Source organism: Phoenix dactylifera, chromosome 11, assembly GCF_051530095.1.
Source record: "Phoenix dactylifera cultivar Ajwa chromosome 11, Ajwa_hap1_PhDact_Kaust_v1.1, whole genome shotgun sequence".
Taxonomy (NCBI): domain Eukaryota; kingdom Viridiplantae; phylum Streptophyta; class Magnoliopsida; order Arecales; family Arecaceae; genus Phoenix; species Phoenix dactylifera.
The window spans coordinates 26,539,105-26,560,975 of NC_143200.1; the positions used below are offsets into that span (position 1 = coordinate 26,539,105).

General features: G+C 38.4%; 3 protein-coding genes across 4 annotated transcripts; all 3 read left to right on the plus strand.

Moving 5' to 3' along the window:
* The first annotated feature begins 4,721 nt into the window (after positions 1 to 4,721).
* IBR5 (indole-3-butyric acid response 5) lies at positions 4,722 to 12,021 on the plus strand. 2 transcript variants are annotated; one of them, XM_088707542.2, is made up of 5 exons: positions 4,722 to 5,189; positions 7,501 to 7,600; positions 9,771 to 9,828; positions 9,918 to 10,024; positions 11,033 to 12,021. In XM_088707542.2, the coding sequence occupies exons 1-5, from the start codon at positions 4,953 to 4,955 to the stop codon at positions 11,212 to 11,214; spliced, it is 684 nt and encodes a 227-aa protein (XP_088563668.2). In that variant the 5' UTR covers positions 4,722 to 4,952; the 3' UTR covers positions 11,215 to 12,021. The 2 variants fall into 2 exon arrangements, with proteins under 2 accessions (XP_088563668.2, XP_008782930.3); XM_008784708.6 differs by lacking the exon at positions 11,033 to 12,021 and adding an exon at positions 10,365 to 10,922 and having other exon boundaries at positions 4,727 to 5,189.
* A 7-nt stretch (positions 12,022 to 12,028) lies between these two features.
* Positions 12,029 to 16,420, plus strand: LOC148700741 (uncharacterized). Its single transcript, XM_008784711.6, has 3 exons — positions 12,029 to 12,448; positions 14,517 to 14,669; positions 15,441 to 16,420. Exons 1-3 carry the CDS (start codon positions 12,134 to 12,136, stop codon positions 15,684 to 15,686), a joined length of 714 nt encoding a protein of 237 aa, XP_008782933.4. The 5' UTR covers positions 12,029 to 12,133; the 3' UTR covers positions 15,687 to 16,420.
* Positions 16,421 to 16,561: 141 nt separating this feature from the next.
* LOC103702432 (uncharacterized) lies at positions 16,562 to 21,139 on the plus strand. Its single transcript, XM_008784872.6, has 6 exons — positions 16,562 to 18,507; positions 18,591 to 18,710; positions 19,796 to 19,912; positions 20,004 to 20,093; positions 20,537 to 20,644; positions 20,769 to 21,139. The coding sequence occupies exons 1-6, from the start codon at positions 17,128 to 17,130 to the stop codon at positions 20,826 to 20,828; spliced, it is 1,875 nt and encodes a 624-aa protein (XP_008783094.3). The 5' UTR covers positions 16,562 to 17,127; the 3' UTR covers positions 20,829 to 21,139.
* Positions 21,140 to 21,871: the final 732 nt, after the last annotated feature.

The window sequence follows — 21,871 nt, forward strand, 5'->3', positions numbered from 1 at the left end:
CCCCCGGTGAGCGTACCTTCCTTAAAAATTTACCGTTGGAGATTTGCCTTGAACGCCCTCTAATTCCTTTATTTCCAGAAAAAGACTATTTACAGACCTTCCGTATTCTTTTCCTATGCTTTTTTTTTTTTTTGCCCCTATTAATTTGAACATTTGGAACTACAATGCTGCATCGATGTGAACATAAAATAAAATAAAATAAACTCGTGCCTTGGACATTGTGAATTGAGATGTCTTTTTGACGAATAAGAAAAACAACATATCAAAGTAAATATAAATCAAAGAAAAAGATCAAAAAATTACAAGTGCGGAGAGGTCAAAAAAAAAAATAGAGAATTAATAATCAACTATGTGACTTAGACCGAATGTTTAATCCCTAATTTTGAATCTATTATTTGAGAGCCTTTTGCATATCTTTTAGAAATATATTAAAATAAAATCCTCTAAGCATTTCACTTATTTATAAGATATGGATGGTAATATTTTTGGCATGTACAGTATGATTTAACTCTTGATCATCCATCTCTTAAAGGTTATAGAAAGAAGAGAAAGAAGCTTGGAATAAGTATAATGTAAGCACTAATATCTTTTGATATGAACACCATATAAGAAAATTAATTATATCTTTTAAACTTAAATTTTTTTCTTCCTTATATTTTTTTAGTCAGTAAGATAGCTCTTCAGACCAATTTATTCTTTATTTTCTACTAGTGGTCTGGGTCGTTTACATGAATCCTTACATACTTGCCTCCTGATCTACATAGACTATAGGCCAAAAATATTATTTCAACTTTTAAGTCCTATATAAATATTATTTTTTTAGTAAATAATCGATACGAAATTAAATATATATCCATATGAGTCCTGAGTTTATTTATGAATTTATTTTATATTTAGGCTCCTTGCATATTGATTTAATCACAGTGATTCTTAAAAAAAGGTTTTCAATGCAGCAGTCAAGTTTAAACCTCACCTTAGCGGGGATGCGCGGCAAATATCACGTCCTTATCCTCTTGGCGTGCTGCCCGGAACGCCACGGGAGGCGCGGTTTGGTGTGAGCGCTAAATGCAGTACTTGAAAAAAAAAAAAAAAGGGAAGAAAAAATTGGTGAAAGTGTCAAAAGACATGCTCTTAGACCCTGGCGTGTGAAGTTCCAGCATCCTCACGACAAGATCCATCAAACCAGCTGCAAACTATGATCCAATAACTTTTTTCCTCCTATTTACCTGCAAATTTCTCGGTTTAACCAATCAGCGGGGAATTGAATGCGGACCAGCAGAGAGCACACACCTGTAAGGATATTTTGTGAGCTTTCATATGGCACTTATACCCTTTTCCTGAGCCATATTACCGTAGCAATAAAATACACCTAAAAATTACTATTTATGCTTTAAAAATAATAAATTTAAATAAAATTTTTTTGACTACAAAATTTTGAAAATTAATTGATTAAAAATTTGTTCCAGTCGAAGCATGTCAACACTGTCCCAAAAATATGATTTGCCTTTTTATACAGAGGATTACAGCCATTTCAACCTCCAACTCAGCTCGATAATCTTTTAATGAGCATAATTGTTGGAGGCTTTGACCAATGAGGCAAAAAGATATGCAATGGCAATGGCATGACCGGGCCAAGCGCATGCATGGTCGGTAGCTTAGGCTTTTTGAGAAAGAATTTTTTATTTTAAAAAATTGCTTCTGTATGTTTGATGCAGAACTTAGAAAATTTTTTTTTGGAACAACTAACAAATAAGAAATTAGATTAATTTTATGTTTAAAATTTAAATCTTCTTATAAATTAAAACTCCAGCAATGATGAGTTTTGTTGCAGCATGAGAACCATTCATGGAGATGGCAAATGTTACATTGGACGCATGTTTATGTGAGCCACGTGGCTCGATCTCCAGCGAGAAGCTTCCCAAGCCATATATAATTTGGACGATAGCCGAGCCTTATTTACGATCTTCACAAACTACTTCACAGCTGACACCACATGCATCATTCACATAAATACTACCCACAACGTTCCAAAAATAAATGCTATACCCACCAGGGATGCCCCTTAAAGTTCTCTCATGCCTTACACGGCACATTAGATTCTTTGATCCTATGTAAATACCAAAAATCTACTCAACGAATAACTAATATGTGACTAAATACATGTTCATATGCATTCCACTACTTTATCATTAAAAGTGCTAGTGATGCTTTTATGGCTATGGATGTTGTTATGATCTATGACAGTTGTTCTAATGACGGAATTGTATAAATGTTGTCTTATACTATTTAAACATTGCAGGCAATCAATATTTATTTGGAGGGAGACTTCCAAATAGTTATTAGATGGTTCAGTAATCTATTGCCTACTGAAATCAAACTTCATCCTCTCCTTCTAGATTGCTATCGATTATTGTATTTATTATTCATATTTGAAGTTTCTTATATTAAGAAAGCTAACGGTATAGCTGACTGAATGGCATCTTATATAGCCAATTATATATATTGAATATTATAAAATTTTCGAACATATATTTCTGTTAAATATTTTATTCACTAATACTTATGGTTGTACTTGTTGAAAAATAATCTATCCATTAAAATTTTATAAATCTTTCTTATCTGATTTTATTGTTTTATCTTTAATATTTAACTAATGACTTTTTGCACACACTAAATAATAGATTAAGTTCTGATGTTATCCGGCTCGAGCATGCTATGAAAGACACTTCTTTTAGAGTAGAATTCGCGATGCCTAGGTGCAAACGATTGATGATGGTCGACTTTCAAGATAAAACGAATCGTTTCATGATCTCCTTAAAGTGTGCTCCAACAAAGAAGAATCAAGGTCGAACCTGAACTAGCTAAATCCAAATGCATTGAAAATCAACAAATTTGATTGAAACAATCTCTCAATCCTCTTATACGTGGACACAATTCTCTTCTTGAATGTTTATTACGTGCACTTGAGTTCACTCACTTAGTTCTCTTAATTCTCTTCTTTAATTTGGAGTTATTCAGATGCAAAAGGGATGTTTTGATGGATGGAAAGTATGATTTCTTTTCTATTTATAAATGTAAAAGAGTGAGTATAATTAGATGCTTCAGTATTATTTTAATGTATCCCTTCACATAATCCATCAATTCATTAAGAGTTGTGATCACTATCAGATTAGATGCATCTTTTCATCTACAAAAATCTTTCAAAGAGTCCATTTGCGAAGCATCCCTTCGAAATATCTTATGAGAAGGAAAAGCATCTCTATGCTTCCTTTTAAGATACCGCATGAGAAACAATTAGAGATATGTTCGTAAAATCTCCGTAGAACTATAAGAGAACATAGATAAAGATAAAAAATTAAATCTTATCTATTTAAAAAACTAAATTCTTCGAAAGTCTAAGATAAATATTTATATTTAATTAATTTCATGTTTCAATAAATATTTGATATAGGATTCTAAAATCTTAAAATTTCAAATTAAATACATTATTAATAAACCAACAGTACTTATACTTATTTGGCTTTATGTTTTTAATTTACTAAAAAAAAATTTCCACCGCTCCCACCGCCATGGCAACTCACCCTTTTCTTCTTGCAGCGTCTCCACCGACCCAACCCACGGCCGGCGCCACCGATCTCTCTTCCATTCCCCTCCTCTCCCTTCTCTCTCTCGCGTTTATCCCAGAGGGTGGTAGTTTTTGCTGCTTTGGGCCTTTTTACCGCCGTCCCTTCCTGGGCTCCCTCCCTCTCCCTGAACTTGCATTAATCGGGCCTCCACAAAGGTATTGCATGCTACCAACAACCTAGATTTCCCTGCCAAATTATAAATGGGTTGGGTAAGTTCCAACTAATGGAAGATAAAGTGGGCCGGATAACTTGCAAAGTTCAAGCCCATCATATGCAGTTCCCAGTGAAAACAACCTATCACAGATTCACAGTGAAATATTGTTTGAATTAGACTGAAGACAGTCATGTCCAAAGAAATCCATTCGATACACAAGTAGCTCAAAAATATCATATCTGATCTAGTAAGTTGAAAGTTTAGAACTTTCCTGTTTCAGCCTGGGCTCGACGGATGCTCAAGCGCCCTTGTCTGATCCTTTTCTGCTCTACACTGGCGATCCTATAACAAATTATCATGAAGGCTTTCTTCTCTTGACCCCCATTAGTTGTACACACTCTTATTCATATGTAAAGGGATTATTTTTATGTTCCGAATTTATGATCCGGTCCCAGCCTGCTCATCCCCGGTATTGAAATTTTCCGATAACCTATTAATTTTTAATAGTTTGGAAACCTGTAAAATTTAAAATCATTAGTTAAAAGAATTATTAGTATTGATTTTAACATGTTGATCGAGATTTTGATATACTGCATTGGAGATACCAAAAATTTTAATTTCTTTTTAAATTTTTCCATCTTCCAACTCAAGTGAAATAAATCAGCTTTGAAGAACCCAAACCAGCCTTGCTTAAGGTGTCATCCTAGAAAAAATCTCATTTAGGTCAGGCAAAATATCAGTACATACCATTACGGGATTAAGTGTCACATATGTACTATCGTAAACAGAAATGTTCAGGGCACCTTCAAGAGACCCAAAAAATGACACCACCTTCATTACTACCTCCTCGATCCTTGAGGCCCCACTGCACCCAATTCAAGTCACATTTTGGGTCTACGTTTGCGTACCAAGAAGACATCGATCTCAGTAAAGCCACAGCCTTCTCCCCTCTCAAAAGTTCTCGCCCCGGTTCCTTTCTTTGCCTCTGGGTTCCTCTCTGAAGTCCTTTCTTCACCCAGCTCCACGAACAAACCCTCAATTCGATCCTCTCCTCGCGCTTCTCGATCTCGGAATCGCCACTCTCGATCTGAGGCGCCGTTCGCACAGCTCGATTCTCCTTGGTTTGATCTCGATTGCATTTTTTAGAGGGATTTCGGTGCTCATCGCGTGCGATGAGGAAGAGGGAGAGAGAGAACCCATGCGGGGTCTGCGGCCACTACCACAAGTACGAGGAGGGGGAGGTCTGTGGGGTGTGCGGTCACCGGATCCCGGGGGCGGAGGATCGGTCGGTGCAGCAGGGCGGCGCGTTCCCGTCGGAGATCCTGAAGGATTTCCTCTATCTAGGGAGCTACGACAACGCGTCCAGGGCGGAGCTCCTTAAGACCCTCGGCATCTCCCGCATCCTCAATGTAAGTCAATCTCGAACCGTTACTGTTCATGGGAGATTTGAGAAGCGTTGCATGTTTTCGAACTGATCGTTTGGTACTTTTATTGAAAGAAATCATAATTTTGGTATTTTTGATAATCATCAAGACTAACGATAGCTGGTTAGCTGGTGGAACTTGAGCTTTAGTTAATGATTCTTGGAACTCTGTGTTATAAAAATGGGAACTTTGGTATTTTATTCTGATGAATAAGTAATGATGAGAACTCAAAACGTGGAATGAACTTGGGTCCCTGTTTTTTGTTTTTTTTGGAGATTCCTATTAGAAAAATTGGAGCTTTGTGTACTGTTTTGTTTATTAAGAATTTGATTACCAAACTGAAGCAACCAATATGTACATCCATGGAGCTATACTCGGGCATAACAGGGGAAGAATGGTTACGTTGGATTAAAACTTATTTAAGAAAAATAATTTCCCCATACAATCTTTGTGCATATTTATATGTTCGTTGTTGGATAAACTTGTCTATTAGTTCCTCCCTCCCAAAATATAGTAATTAGATTTTTAGAAAAGTAAGCTAAATTGATTTTAAATAGAAAGGGATAGGGGCACATTCCCACGTTAAATAGTGAGTGATTAAACCAGGGGGGCTTAATAAGGAAAATAATGACCATAATGTGATAATTGCAAGGATGCTGGCGTTCAACACTTGTATGTATGTTGGATTGATCCTAAAGCCTTCAAGCTGTACACAGGTTGGTTTGCTGCTATATCCATGATTGTTGCCGATCTTATGGTGATAAAATGCAAGCTTTCCCAGTAAGTCTCATCCTATCCCCTTTTCTATTGGGTTTTCCAGCAAGCTGCTTCGTCTCTATGGGACTTCCCGCAATACAATTACCAAAACTTGAGGCAAGGAAAAGAAAGCCATGCATGGCACCGGAGATTCTGAATGGTGTACATTTTGAGTGGTGGTTTTCTTGTAGGCGGATTTTATTTGAAAAACTGGAATTGAAGATTGTTGTTAAGTTATGTGGGGATTTTGGGTGCTCTGTTAAATATTTGCATTTCAAACACCATGCAATAATGTATTTTAGTTAGCTTTAGTGAAAATTATTTTTTTTCATAATGTGATATTCATTAGAGAATATGTATGAATTTGGTGGATCTTCATAGTCAAGTCAGGAGAAAATAGAGGACTGCTGAAACAAAAAAGTTGACAATGGTACATATGCACCTTATTGGTTGTTACGCATGATTTAGAGTAAAGATGAAATTTTTGGCTTGTATGTTTCGATAGCAGAACTATGGCACAACTTGGAAATGCCTTGGACATGAGAAGAACTGGGTCAACTAACTGAAGTAATTTATGTCCTATGCTGTAGAAGCCAAACACTACTCAACTCTATGCAATTCATAAATCATGCTCCTTTGAGGAAGGATCAAACTGGACTAATATGTAGAGAAATTATACGGACTATGGAAGGGAATACGAGGTTGTAAAGATCTTATATAATTTATCATCTGCAGGATTCTTCTATAATTTTGTCGCGACAACTGGTTAAAAGATTTATTCTTTTAGAAAGAATGAGTCAAACAAATTACTTATCTTAGTCGAGTTGTTATCAGTCTTATTGATTGCATGCGTCAATCCAGTATTTATTGACAACAAACAAATCAACAACACCTTGACATGAATATTGTTTTCAGCATCCTTTTTCTGATCAACTAATCAATGAAGTTTCGTCTGTGCAATAACTAATAAGTTTGGTCGGTATGGTACTTATTGAAAATTGGGAAATTGTAGGTTCTAGATCCAGATCCACTCCTTTCCTTTCATTGGGTTTATGTTCTTTTTGTTATCAATTACATTTTTACTGTCATTGTCTAGCTAAAACATTTGAAACCAGAAATGAGTTTATAGCTGATATTGGTACGCGCCACTTCAGATTTTATTTTATTAGCTAAAAATAGCTGTATTTAGAATCTTGACATAGTCAAATAAGTTTCTTTTTTCTTTCTTTTTTTTCCTTTTTTTCTTTTTCCTTAATAATTCCATGCTTCCTTTAGTGGTTTTATTGCCTTTTGGTTATGGATTTCCTTTTTATTTCTGTGCCGATGACGTCAAGTTGGGAATCCAAATAAGAAGAATAATTGGAATATTTATACAACCATCCATCATAGCCTTTTGTTTTATTCCTTGAGAGGTCAGCTCTTATAATATCTTCTTGTTTTTGTTATGCTTTTATGTCTCGGCCAGGAGGAAGTGGATACTACCATTTTTTCAAGATGACATTGTCCTGATACACTTATATGTTGTTTTATCTATGTGCAGACTGTGCCTGCATGCCAAAATCTGTATAAGAATTCTTTCACATATCATTGCCTCCAAGATGACAAGCACTTGCAATTTGATGATGCAATCCAATTTTTAGGTATGCTTATGATTCTATTGTTATATATGTCAGATCACAAGTTTCCCACAATTGCGCATTTGAGTGTCTGTTCAATTTTTTTATTTTTTTTAATCGATTGCAGTGAAAAATGTGTTGAGCTAAATTATCTCCTTGACGACAGGCTGTATTGACTTATAAAAGAAATATCAAGTTGTCAAGTCCCTTGTACCCCTTCATTATTGTGAATAAATGCATGCTCTTAGATTTATAAAAAACTCTATAAGTGTGTTACTATTGCGGCAGCTATGATTAAGTATTATTATTTTTATTAGTTATTATATGCATACACCTTTGGATATCTCTTGCTTTTAACCATTTTCAATGATACATCCTGACTTTTGCATCCTGTCTGTGCTTATCCATGCACCCCTGCCTCATCCAACTCTATGCTGCCGACAAATGCCTTCATCCTATTGCCAACAACTCTGACGTAGGTACACTTTTTTACTGTTGAGTAACAGCAGGGAGGTAGCATTGCATATTCCATCATTATGATGAGTGCACTGTATTGGTTCTTACATCTGTTCTATATATCGAAGGACTTTGATGCATAGACCTTTTTACTTCTGAGGAAAGGTTGGGAAGTATCATAGGAAATTACATCATATCAAGTAGTGCACTGTATTGGCTCTTAATTTCTGTTTTATATATTCTTCCTGTAATTACAATCACATGACAATTATGAACACATAAGCACATACCCGCCATGCAAATCTGACTCAAAACCACATGCAAATATTACTGCCATGTTATATTGGCGCTCTCTATTTATGAATTCATGTGCCTCGCTCAAATTATCTTGAGAAAAACAATAGCCTATCTCCTCTTTTGTGTGTGCATTTGAGGTATCCGTAACAAATATTCTGGGTTCTCTCTTAAGCCTAAACAATTGATATTAGTTAAATACTCTAAATAATAATAGTGGCATCTTCCCTTGCCCCTCTTTTGTGATTTTTCTTTTCTTTTCTATTTTTTTGTGTGTGTGTGTTTTTTTTTTTGGGGGGGGGGGGGGTGGAGGGGGGGTAGGGCCATTTGAGAACCCCAAACTGGCATTACTTTATTCTAGCAATGCCATCCTTGAATGTTCTTATTTTAAAATTTTTAATTGTTATCTAGATGAGAATGTATAAGTGCTTAATTAGGGAAATCACATTATAGGTCATGGAAAGGTAGTAATTTGGTTGGGCTGAAGTTATATTAGAGGGCATAGAGGTAGAAATGACAAGGTTGAGAAATAATTGTGATAAAATTATTAATTGGAAGTTATAATGGGCCTGGACCATGATTAACCTTCCTGTATCTTTTTCCATTTATCACAAAACCAACTTTGGACATTCAAGGAGTGGGAACAATGACACAGTGTTAGATTTATATTGTTAAAAATTACAAACAAGCCTCTTAAAACATAGAAAAATGACAAAAGCACGTGCTGATTGAACTAATGAAGGTTGAGTATAAGGGACTGAAAATTAGTTGAAGAAATGCTTTTGGAGTGATTTTGATCGTTACAAAGAGGTTAGACTAAACGATTCATATGTTTCTAGTAAATTGGCAATGCTAAGGTTATTGTGAGCCATGTTATATAAGATGTATGTTAAGGTCATCATGAGAGAACCAGTGGTATATAGTAATTTAGGAATTTTACATTAAAGGATATCATAAGTTGCAACTAGTCCAAAGACAATGAAGATGAAAAGAGTGCCGAATGAAGAGTGCTGAGTTTTGATCTATATGGGTCAGAGATAAGGAGATGCTGATAAATTTGTTGAAGAAGATATGAAACAAATCAACAACTCTTGTTTATGGATAATTTAGGCCTTAAATTTGTTCATGCTGTAAGCTAGTAGCCCCATTTTCTGTTTTCTAAGTATTGGGTTATGGTTCTAGATGACATTTTTATACAAAATTGCTTTTTGCATTGGGCTGTCATCAGGGATAATTTGTTTTTTTTTTTAATTAAACCTATTTGTGGTCTTTCTTTCTTTTTTCTTGGATGATGATACGCTCCATACCTACATATCATGTGATTATTCATTAACTTTTGCCGAGGAGTTGGATACTAACCATACTGAATTTGGTTTCTCTTGGTCGTATTTGCAGCTCATGCAGCTTTTGTTTAAATTTTGTTATATCTGATATTCTAATGCAGAGCAATGTGAAAGGGACAAGGCGCGGGTTCTCATTCACTGCATGTCAGGCAAAAATAGGTTTGTTTCTATTTAACATTTCTGAGCAGATATGTTACTTATGTAATCTTCTTCTATATATACACTGTTGCTTCATCTCCTTTTGACAGGTCAGCAGCTTTTGTAATAGCCTACTTGATGAAAAGCAAAGGATGGCAATTTGCACAAAGTTATCAGTGGGTTAGACATCGTAGGCCGATGGTGGAGTTGTCCCCAGGTTTGTCTTCTACCCAGCAGATGTTACTTCAGGAATATGGGGTCGAATATTTAAAAACTTGCAATACACTTCATAAGACTTTCTTTATCAAAAGTCGAAGCTTGGGTTATTCTTGTATCTAACCCCCCACCCCCAACTTTTCTCTTCTTTCCCTCTGGCACGTCTACCCCTCCATATTCCCACAGGGGATGACTGTTTAATCTTGTGGAAGACGAAGCTTTATTTTCTTTGTTGAATATGATCTCAGCTATCATGACCTAGCTTCGAGTTATTAGCCACAATCTTCCATGTAACCTGCTCATTTTGCCGGTTTACTCATATCATGATTCATGAATTCCAGCTTTTCATCAGCAGTTACTAGAGTATGGGCAGAAGATCTTTGGATCCAATGAGCCTGTGCCTGTCCAACCTCTGATTCCATCAGATTCGGTTCCATCTTTTGGGTTTGGGTATTCCAAGACAATCAGTAATCCTCCAGTTCAGATGTTCAATCAGCCCACCGTGCCATCCATCTTTGAACGCATTGGTCCGAACACCACCCCCAGTAATTTTGTCTTTGGATCTGGGAGAAATACGGATCAGAGAATCATGGAAAGCAGTGCTTTTAGTGCCATCCTTCCAACTGGGAGTGAAACCCCTATGGATAGCTCTTCTTGAGTTCATACATCCCGTGTGCATTCTATGTTGCTTAGCAGAAAAAGTTGCATATCAAGATCTTCCTGACATTTGAAGCATAGATATGAAGTTGATATTCTACATTCCCAAGGTTTCGGTCCAGAATGTATTTTTAAGAGAAAATGTATGTGGTTACTGTCTCCCCTTTTTGTCTTTGTAACTGTATGGAATCATGCTACAGAGCTGTAACTCTTGCTATAATGCTCGAAGAATTCCTTGTCCATATTAATGTCGATTATTCAGAAATTTTTATTTATTTAGGGCTTGTTTGGGTAATCCAGTAGGATTATATTAGATTTCATGCTGGATTCATTTATTGCTTAGCTTATGTAGACTCATATCAACCCAAAATCTCTCGGTGCAAATTGGATCTTTTTTTTCCCTTCGTGTTGTTGGCGAGGGATGCAAGTTTGACAGTGTCATCAAGCTTGATACAGTCCATGTCCGGACCTCCTGTAGGCTGGGATTTGGATGACAAATGGATCCCATGGTTAACCAGGAAGGTAATGCACTGAGATATTAAATCGAATTGCTTTGAAAAACTCTAATGGTTATTATCTTATTTTATATGTTATTAGTAAAGCTCTAATGCCGTGTTATACGTCTGATGTGCCATATCTGTTACCTACTCTGTTCTCGCTCATCTCCCCGCTCTGCCTTCACCACCTCCATGGCTCCATCATGATATGTTGTCGCCAATCACATTGTCATTGTGCTGTCGGCTTATGGTCAGGCCCAAGTTAGTTTGACTAAATTCCCAGATATCTTTGTTTAGGTAGTGTGATCTATGGATAGTTAGTTAGATTGTGATCAAATTACTTATGCAATTATTTAAGAAGTTGATCCATATCAAGTGTGATTCCGCTATTTCATCCAAGCAGCATTTCAAGGAATTCATTATTATTGAAAAATATTTTACCAAAACAGAACATGATTGTAGTTAGATTTACAAAGTCACCTACACAAACAAGGCCTTTATTTCAAATAAATAGTAAGAAGTAAGAGTGAAAATGATCAACCAATTTGTGTGAAAGCTCTAGACTTTCTTAAACTTGTTTGAGGGCAAGCAGGAGTTCAACTCGGTCTAGGTGGCCGTTGGAAAGAAGTACTTGAATTTCTTGTGTGCTTGTTCAAATACTGGTGGCAGGGTTGATCTGCAAATGGCTGACGCAATGGGAGCGGGATCGAGGGTACGTGAAACTCGGGGGCTTATTTGTAATATCAATCTTTCCAGAGGTTAATACAAAAGAAAATATTTTATGAAGGAATTTATAAATGCACTCCATATTTTTATACATATACACCCTCTTGGCCTAATTTGGTCATCTCGTCTTTATTCTCCACGCCCTGCTATTGGAAGCTCTAAAACCGAAACCAGTCTTCCCCTCTTCTTCTTCTCTCTTTCCTTCTTCTGCTTCCGGCGAGGACCAGTTAATGGAAGGAGTGGGGGCCCGGCTGGGCCGGTCGTCGACCCGGTACGGGCCGGCGACGGTCTTCAGCGGACCGGTCCGGAAGTGGAAGAAGAAGTGGGTCCCCCTCTCCAACCCTAACTCGAACGCCTCCTCCAACGCCGCCGTCAACGGCGGCACCGCCACCAACAACAACAACCACTCCCATCTCCTCCTCTACAAGTGGACTCCCATCTCCTCCCAGGCCAACGGGGGAGCCGCCGCCGCGGTCACCGGGAAGGACGCGTCCGCCGCCGCCCAGCCCGAGGAGCCGCCCCGGAAGAAGTTCCGATACGTCCCGGTAAGCTGATTCTCTTCGTCTGCTGACCTAGAATTCCTCTATCTTGGATTAGATGGCCTTGGGATTTAAAATGGGTGGGCTTTTCTTCTGTCGGCCTTGTTGGGCGTTAGGGTTTTCCTTCTCCCTGGCTGTTTACGGGGTCAAAGTCTCCGCCTTTTAGCTATTCTTCTTATAAAAAAACATAAAATAATGACAAGAATCCTTTCCTTCTTTAAAAAAATTAGAAGATTGCTGACACAAAACATATTTGGATGATTTATCTTTGCTCATGTTATGGTTTTGGCTTAAAGTTTTATTTCTTAGTTGGTTGGTTTGCCATTTCTCATAAGTTTCGATGTGTCTTCGTATTAACTGTACTGTGGGAGTAGATCCATGGGAGGGTACTGATGTTCCGGGGTTGATGCATTGGAGAAGGTTGCAGAGTCTCTCCCCTCTGCCAAACGTTGATGGTTAGGGTTTATTTCGGATGAGGTGGTGAGATAGTTCGGGGCTTATGCTTGTTTCTCACAAGCGTGAAGCTATGCTTGTTTATGTCTGTGGTTGTGCCTTAGGTGTGCTACTTGCTCTGTTTCCTGGACATAAGCTTATTCAATTCGTAGCATCAATGACGTGCATGCAATGTGTGTTTAGAAGGCTTGCGAAGATGTACTGCGTGTGCAATTATGTTGATGAAACCTCCTTCATATGCAGCGGGAGGACCAGGTTCTTGCTTGTTTAAGCCCGAGAGATTCTGGGGTCGCATGACTCGCATGTAGCTCATGCTCCTAAGGCCGACTTTCATGGACATTTATTGGTCTATGTCAGTCCAACCGTAGCTTGAGGTGGCCGAGATCACCTTTGAATTTGGATAGCTATGCGGTATTGGTCCAACAACAGAGACTTCAGGGACTGTATGCTCAAAATATGAAACATCAGTATAGTCTGGTTGACTTAAAAGAATATTTATTTTTTGTTTCATTTTGTGATGTAATTTAAGGGAATTTTTGAAAATTTTAAATTTGATGTGGTTGTGATCTTGAGGGTTTATCATGACAGCCTTCTTTTAGACTTTACTGTGAGTGGATATGGATTGAGACCTAGTCAGGAAGTACATAAGGAAATTGATTTATAGGCCTTTAGAGTCATAGTTCCGTAAATTTTAAGGTTGTTTTGATGATTTTACACTGATATACAAGCTTGCTAATCTAATTTAGATGTATTGACCAAACAAAACAACTTTTGCTAAAATGTTGTTTCTCCCTTGCGCTCTATTTTGGTTGACTCGTAGGATTTTAGGGTTGATAGAATCATAGTTTTGGAGAAAACATATCTAGGAAGTTTCCTTTAGCTTATTTGCATGGCTTGATATTTGATGGTGAGTTAGGATCCTAGTATGGGTTCTTTAGAGTCTGAGTTCCGTTTCTTTGATATTTTAAGTCTCTTGGATATTGAAGTTGTTTTTATAATTTTCTGTAGCATATACTGGTAACAGCACTTACTGATTTAGTGTAAATCATATTGGTATTTTGATGAACAGCAAAAAATCGAACAGGATTTGAAATGAAGATGGCATATTGAAATACAGCATAACTTGATGAAGTATTTTAGAAGTAACTGCACATGGTGAAATGAAGATGACATTACATTATGCAATATACTTGTGCATATTTAGTGGATGAGATTCATCGTATCTATTTTTACCATGGACCCTTATAGATCATCACAGAAACAGAAGAAAGAATCATGCCACTCCTAGGTGGAAGCATGTTAACTTTTTCACACATGTTATCGAGCAGCTAACAAGATTGCCAATTATTTGAGATGTAGGAAGTGGAGAGCATACCTTATGCTTTCAATTGGAGTGCTGTTTAATCCTTTGATAGGTTCTCTTCAGTCTTGACCAGTTATGATGATGAACTATATGGCATCACTATCTATATGTATAAGTGTATTAGGCTATTAGTCGCATATTCATTATTGTCTATCATAAGCTAGTCTGTAAACTTAAGTTTGAAGAACACTAAGTTATTGCAGCATTCTCTTCCTAGTCTTTTCCGCTGATATTTACTAGATCATATGAATAATGCAGATTTCTGTAATTGAAGAGCAAAAGCAAGAGGCTGCTGTGAAGTCTGAGGAGGAGAACAAAGCACGTGATGCTGATAGTTCTGCACAGACTGTCCAAGCTAATCAGTCTGAGGGGAAACCTGATATGAATGATGCTTCAATGGAAGAAACTCAGGTGGCATTTAGATATTTCCTATATTTCATATATACAGCATCTCATTATGCAAGCAGATCAATTTACTTATCTGATGATATCCACGTGAACATGCTGTCTTGTTTTTCACAAACAACTATTGTCATCCTTTTGTTTTATAAATATAATTTCCTGCTTCTCAATTTGAACCTTCATTTTTTATTTCCTTTACAGGATGTTATAGACACCTCTTTTTAAAATAATATAAACCTGTTTGATCGTACAGTTTCCCGATACTTGTGTGGGATGATTTATAGCACCAGTTATGCAGTCTATAAGTCAATTACCTGTTCAAAATTGATGAAGCGACAGATTTTGCTGTTTATTTTATATGGATTTGGGTACAAGTGTTGAGTATGGGTGTGCACGTAAATGTCAAATGCTTCTAATCCTGAAGAATTTCTTGTTGTGGACCTGTGCCATGAGTGTCGTAACTGCACCTAAGTGTCGGCTAATTTTATCAGTTAGCTCTTAAAGGAATGTCAAATATTCATGTGCAAAACATTTAAAATCTAGACTCGTTTTCCCTGTTTCATCTTTCAACTCCAACTCTTGGCTGACCAGTAGTCCTAGGTCAGCACTTTCATGCCCATCTCAATTAGACTTCTTGCACCTTAAAAATCTCAAGTTAACCTTCTGCAAAATCTCATATTCTTGTACTCAAAGCTGATATAGGCATCTCTTGGGACTTGCCACCATTTTTCCAAAATGCCCTTTTTGAACGATATACGGATGATTGTTTTTGTGTTTCAGGCTACAGGCAGGGATCAAGCACCTGCAGAAGATAAGGGAACAGATTTAAATTTGAGCTTGGGTTTAAATGCTCCTGATGGTGCAGGTAAAAGTGATCCCAAACTGGCAGAGCAGGGCGATAGCACTGTTAAACTAGAGAGAGTAAGCTCAGCTGAGGACGTAGAAATGAAATCTGCTACTGATTCACAAACTGATAATAAATTAAAGAGGAAGGCTGTAACCCCTGACCTTGAAATGAGGGTCTAAGTTAGTGTATCATCTTTTGTCTTATTTGACCCTCTTTGCGAGAGGCATGATATTGTACCCTGATTGATGCACTATCATTTATGTATTTATACATCATCAAGCATGTTAGCGGAGATAATCCTGATGGCTAGGTGGATTGGGGAGGGAAAAAAAAAAGAACCTGTTTTAGTCTAGAGGGCTGCTTGATTGCCTACAATTGCGCCTAGCAAATGCAATCTGATTGCAAGAAGGTTGATGCAGCTATTTGGTTGCCTACAAATATGCAACCGAACCTCTCAAATACTCATAAGCTCACCTTTTTTTCATTCGATTTTAGTGATACAAGATGCTCGAAGCCCAGTGTTCCAAACCCTGCAACTAGTAACTACGCCTTGTTTATGTGTAGCACCTCTGATCTTGTGCTTGTTGAAACTTGTGTCATTTAGTATACATGATAAAGGCCTGCCAAAGCTGTCGCTGCTTTATTTTCCAATTACTCATTTTTTGCGTTAATCTTGTGTTCTCAGAGGAACCAACCCAGAATACGAGAAGAGGAGGATTTTGAGGGCATGGGTGCATATGCATGGCATTGAGATTGTAATTGGCCTTACAAAATATTTATCACATCATTATGTGGCTCAAGGGATGGATCGTACATGACATCGAGGGCTATTACAGAGATGAAATTCTTGGCTAGTTTCTGTATGTACATACATATCAGCTTTTATATGAAAGAAACAGATGTCAATTATGTCCTTCTGGTTTCCATAATGGATTGCTGGTCCTGTGGCAAATGTTTTAAGGTTTTCGCACCAAATCCTATGAAGTCTGGACTCTTAGTGAATCGGTGCAACCATCAAATGAGCTTTCATTGGCATACTCTCTTCGTGCGTATGCATGCATTGAATTGAGCGCACGGAGCCCACTATGCTGTTGGTGTTTTTAATGGACTTTAGGGCACGTAATCAGCCCTGATGTAATGGTGCCTGCTCAAACTGGTGAAGTTAAAGGCTTGTCAACTTCTAGCTCACCGAATTGAAATAGAGAACAAGAAACCTCTCTCTCTCCGTCCACCTAACCTGTTTGCCAAAACCTGGTTGTTGATGTTTTGATGATCAGCTGCAAGCCCTGAGGAGTCCTTCCTCTCCCGTGCTCCTTCGCTGTGCTCCACGGCTTGGTTCTGTATGGCTAATGCGTTGAAATTTGTGCGCACGAATCTGATGGTGCCCGTGAAACGTATCCCCAGCAGCCCGTTTGTTGCGCTCATTTTCGAACGTTGCAGCCGTGAACCGTCTTTATTTTCGGCTTTAAATGCCTCCCAAGAATATTAACTAGCCGTTGCGTGAACCTCGCTCCCTAACGGCTATCTCCCCCCCCCCCCCCTCTCTCTCTCCTTCTCTCTCTCTCCTCTTTCGCTCTCGCTTCTGATCTCTTCACTTAGAGAGTGTGTCTCCCCATTCCAATGATTGAGAAGTTCCATTTTGGGGAAGAAAAGCATTCCGCCCCATTTCGTCTACCTAAGATCGCTGCTTTCCTCATGGAACCCAATCTCAAATCCTCTTCAGATCATCCCAATAGCCATCATCATCCTTCGGAAGTAGAGAACAAGGAGGATCTCCCTCCAATGGAGGCAGCAACGATCACAACAAATCCTCCTGCCACCGAGAAGAGGCCACGGCGGCGGGCGAGGGAGGTGAGCTCCCGATACATGATGACGGCATCATCATCATCTCCCATATCGTCTTCTTCCTCCTATGGAGACCCCCATCTTGCCTCCTCTCCAAGAGTGGCGTGCCCCTCTTTCCCCCACCCCCTTCTTCCTCTTCCAAAGAAACACCACCATCCCCAGCAGAAGCAACAGCGCCGGCCCCCGTCGATCCCCTCTTCTCCTGATGCCACTGGTTCTGAACCGGAGTCCTCTGCGTGCTTCGCAGATGAGAATCAGCCCATGGGTTCGGTTAGACGCAGCTTGGAGACTCCCCTGTTATCAGGGATTCAGAGTAAAGAGAGTGGGACTCAGAGGAAGCGGGCCGTGGTGAGGTTATTTGATGACAATGGCGGTGAGCGGCAGCAGCCCCTTGAACACCCGAAACCCATTGATGTGAAAAGAAGACCCAGGCCCGGCACTCCGATGGTATACCCTTTGGATAGGACTAGCTCCGGCACCAGCATTACTACTCCAAGATCAATGTATCTGAGCCAAAACCTTCAGAGATCCACGAGTGTTGGCGCATCGGCTGCAAGAAGGGCCACCCCGAGACCGCCCACCCCTGCCCGAGCTGGCCCATTCCCTTCAGAGAAGGACAGCGGCAATGGGCGCCACGAAACTTGTTCGGAGAACTCCTCTGCAGTGGCAAACTTCTCCGATTCAGAGACTTGCAGCGTCAGCAGTCTCGGTGGGCTCTGTGACAGCCCTCCGCTTCCAGGCCACAGCAGTTGCAGGGCACGGTCGGTTTCAGACCTGCGGTCCTCCATGCCCGAGGCTGACCTCTTGCCGACCATGTCAGCAAGACGGGCAGCAGAAGGGAGCTCAAGCCGGCAAGATGGTGGAGAGGATTCTTCTTGTAGAGCATCAAACCCTCTATGTTACCGCTCTCTGAATTTAGCTTTGTCAAGTTGCCAACAAAATCTGAATAAGTCCATAAATAGATCCCTTGTTCCATTGAAGCCTCCACAACCCCCGAGTACCAAATTTGCATTGGAGTTGAGAAAGGGAAGGAAGGTATCTGGCCGGCAGGAAGATGTCCATATGCTTCGGCTGCTCCACAACCAATATCTGCAATGGAGATTTGTTAATGCCAAAGCACAGGCCACGGTACATGCTCGGAGAATTGCAGCTGAGGTTAGTCGTGACATAACCCTAAAGTGACTGCTTGCTTTTTGTGTTTATTGTGGAACAAACTGAACAGCTTGTATTCTTTGCAGAGATCACTTTTTGGGCTCTCTGTAAAAATTGCAGAGCTGCAAAGTTCTGTTACAGAGAAGAGGACTGAACTTGAACAACTGAGAAGAAGGGAGAGTTTGCTTTCCATTCTCAAAGCTCAGGTAAGACTGATTCTTCTAGTGTTTAATTCTGATTCAATGTTCATTTATTTTGATGCGGCTTCGAACTGTTCTCTTGCTGGCCTCCACATAACTTGCTGAAATGCTAGAGTCTTGCTGAATGATTCATAGTTGATGTGATACCAGAGTTGATGATTCTGATATGGTTTTGAATTATTTTTCTGCTTGGCCTGCATATAACTTAATGGATGCACCATAGATCTCCTCTAATTGAAACGATATGCTCCTACTACCAGCCATGAGGTTGATCCCAATTAAGTTCTCACAGGTTGGAGTAGACATAATCAATCTAAAATAACTTCATCGGAAGTGTTAGTGGATTGAAGAAACAATCAGCAGAATATTTCAAGGATACATATAAACAAAATAGTAAGCAGGCTTTGAATATTTAGTTTCCATGGAATTCTTATGGTCGATCACATTGCTTGAATATTATAGTTTCGTTAGTGTACGTTTTCCATGCTTGTGAACAAATAAAGTGGAGATTATGAGGCCTTTTTGAGGTGATCAGGTTGTGTTGGTGGAAGGTAGGGGTATTTTATTGACGAACCGTCTTCCATGATGCATCTATTATGAGGAGGTTTGCTTAGCTCTTTTCTTTGTGGAAATTAACAAAGAATTGACCAGGCAATATAAGTTGATTAGATACTCATTAGCATATGGTTTCCAGTAGCAGTAACTTCTCATCTTGATGTTAATGGTTACTGTAGTAGTGCCCTTGAACTATGTTAGTTGTCTTTCTTGCCATTTGTTCGCTGGCACATTCGTTATTTTTGATTGATCTGTCCAGACAGCATATAAGAAACTGCAGATGCAACTGAAGCAACTCTTACTTCAGTGAGATAAATGTGATGTGCACTGGGAAGAACTTTTTATAATGAATATTGTGCTAGTATATCACTATTTTGTTATAGAAATAGGTTAAAAACTTTTAGCCCGTGAGTAGGTTATAAACTTACACGCCCAAAAAATTCTAAATTTTTTAGAACAGGTGGAAATGTGTTGCTTGACTAAGATTTCTATTGAATATACTGTTCTAAAATGTACATAGTTGGTTTTACTTCTAGATGCCATATTTGGATGAGTGGACCGATCTTGAAGGAGGCTACTCAAGTTCGCTCTCTGGGGCAACAAAGGCTTTGCAGGATGCTTCACTCCGACTTCCAATTATTGGGAATGTGAGGGTAAGAATTGCATTCATATTTGTACTTCATGTGATTGTTTTCTTTTACCATGTTATGGTAATAATTAACTGGGTGTAATTCTTATTTCCAGGCTGATGTTAGAGAGCTAAAAGAAGTCCTTGAATCTGCAATGCATATTGTGGAGTCACTGTCTCCCTATGTTGGTTGCTTTCTACCAAAGGTGAGAGAATGTTGATTGCCTGAATTTGGTAACACCATGGGATAGGGAAAGGGATGTGCACTGTCGACTATTGAGGAAAATTCTTGAAGCTTTGTATGCATATAAATAGAGCATCAGGGACCTACTAATTAGGTTTGCTCAAACTCTGCCAAGCATGAACTCAATGATGCTCCATGCGAATATCTTTTTCACATTATTAGTACGAGTATTTATGAATCAGTGAAGTAAATCTTTAAAAGAGATAAGCACTTGAGAACAAATTAGATGTTCATTCTTAAGTGAATACATTGATATTTTGTCCTAGCAATCGAAAAAAAATGAGCAATCAACAACTAGGTTGCAGTTGTACATACTATTTCTTTATATAGCATAATCTTCACTGTTTTCCACCTTCATATTTGCGTTAATAGACTGTTATAATTGATTTTATTTTCTTAGTATAGGCTGAAGGAATTGAAGATATAGCTTCAGATCTTGCTAGGGTAGTCAATAGCGAAAGAGCTCTAACTGAGGATTGTGGAAATCTCTTATCTGAGGTACATAATTTGCAGGTGTGACTCCTAACTTCACCTCAAATTTCTCCTTACCTCCATTTTTAGTTCTTTTTCCACTTGCTCTAAAGCGTTAGAAGAAAAGAGATATTGATCAATATGCTATTGTTTATTGTTCCCACAGGTGAAGGAATGGAGCTTAAGAAGCCAATTAATGCAACTCAAGCGAAGCAATGTAGTGTAAATAAATACAGACATTTTTTATTTTGCTAGAGCCAGCTATTTTCCTTGAGTTTCTTCGACATGCTATGCATCCAAAACAAAGCAAGAATGATTCTTTTATTCTTTCTTAGTGTCACATTCTCTTATATTAATAAGGAGAGGGAGAATGTCATGAGATCAATTCTTTCAATTGTTGGAGATGGATCGAGGGGTTTATGAGCAGTTTTATTTAAAAACAATTTAGAAAATTTACCCCCATCTCCTTTCCTTGTATTCATATATTTTCTCATCATAATGCAAAGCCTCAAAGATCTCAGTCATCTATTAATTAGATCTCTTTGATGACTTTCGATATTGTCTCCTAGAAAAATGTTTCATTTACTCTTTTGGGTGAATTATGTGGGAGAATATCATCATTTTGTCTTCATCACTATAAGGATTCACATGTTTGCAGGAGAAATTGCGAAGTTTGAAGAGCAAGCAAATCATATCCAATCTTTTTAGCTTCATCGGCTACAGCTGAGCAAAATGTGACCCGATGAAAATCTTAACACCGGTGCTTAGGGTTGTCCTAAAGTTGATAACTGCCCGTAATAAGATGCTCGATCCTTTCATAGTGCCTTCTTAAGAAAGTTGTGCTTAATAGCTGACCCCTTTTTAACAGAAAAGGCCTCAATGGTGAAAATGATGGTATACATTATGAGAAATTTGTATTGAAAATAAGATTTGAATTGCTCACTTTGTCCAAGGCACTGGTGTGTTTTTTATACAAGTTGAGCATCCATATATTGTAGAATACCACAATAAAATTCAATGATTATGAAAAAGATTCTAGGGACTAGATATAGTATAATACAATAACAAAATCCTATGATTTGGTACAAATACTAAATTTGAATTTGACAATCAGATCTCGTGATTTTTGGAGATTGATCTAAGCCGATATACCAAAATTGTGCATGCAATATGTGGCCGTTGTGATATCTAATATCGTACATATTATAATAGACAAGATTGTGCATAATTCTAATAACTGTAACACTCCTCCTCAAGTTGGTGTGTGTA

Bases quoted from the DNA above. Each gene is read 5' to 3' on its own strand.
- LOC148700741 (XM_008784711.6), top strand. From the start codon at position 12,134: ATGGAAGGAGTGGGGGCCCGGCTGGGCCGGTCGTCGACCCGGTACGGG. The intron at 12,449-14,516 runs GTAAGCTGATTC...TGAATAATGCAG, and splicing joins AGAAGTTCCGATACGTCCCG to ATTTCTGTAATTGAAGAGCA. The intron at 14,670-15,440 runs GTGGCATTTAGA...TTTGTGTTTCAG, and splicing joins CTTCAATGGAAGAAACTCAG to GCTACAGGCAGGGATCAAGC.
- IBR5 (XM_008784708.6), top strand. From the start codon at position 4,953: ATGAGGAAGAGGGAGAGAGAGAACCCATGCGGGGTCTGCGGCCACTAC. The intron at 7,601-9,770 runs GTATGCTTATGA...ATTCTAATGCAG, and splicing joins TGATGCAATCCAATTTTTAG to AGCAATGTGAAAGGGACAAG. The intron at 10,025-10,364 runs GTTTGTCTTCTA...CATGAATTCCAG, and splicing joins GATGGTGGAGTTGTCCCCAG to CTTTTCATCAGCAGTTACTA.
- LOC103702432 (XM_008784872.6), top strand. From the start codon at position 17,128: ATGATTGAGAAGTTCCATTTTGGGGAAGAAAAGCATTCCGCCCCATTT. The intron at 18,508-18,590 runs GTTAGTCGTGAC...TATTCTTTGCAG, and splicing joins CTCGGAGAATTGCAGCTGAG to AGATCACTTTTTGGGCTCTC. The intron at 20,094-20,536 runs GTGAGAGAATGT...TTCTTAGTATAG, and splicing joins TTGGTTGCTTTCTACCAAAG to GCTGAAGGAATTGAAGATAT.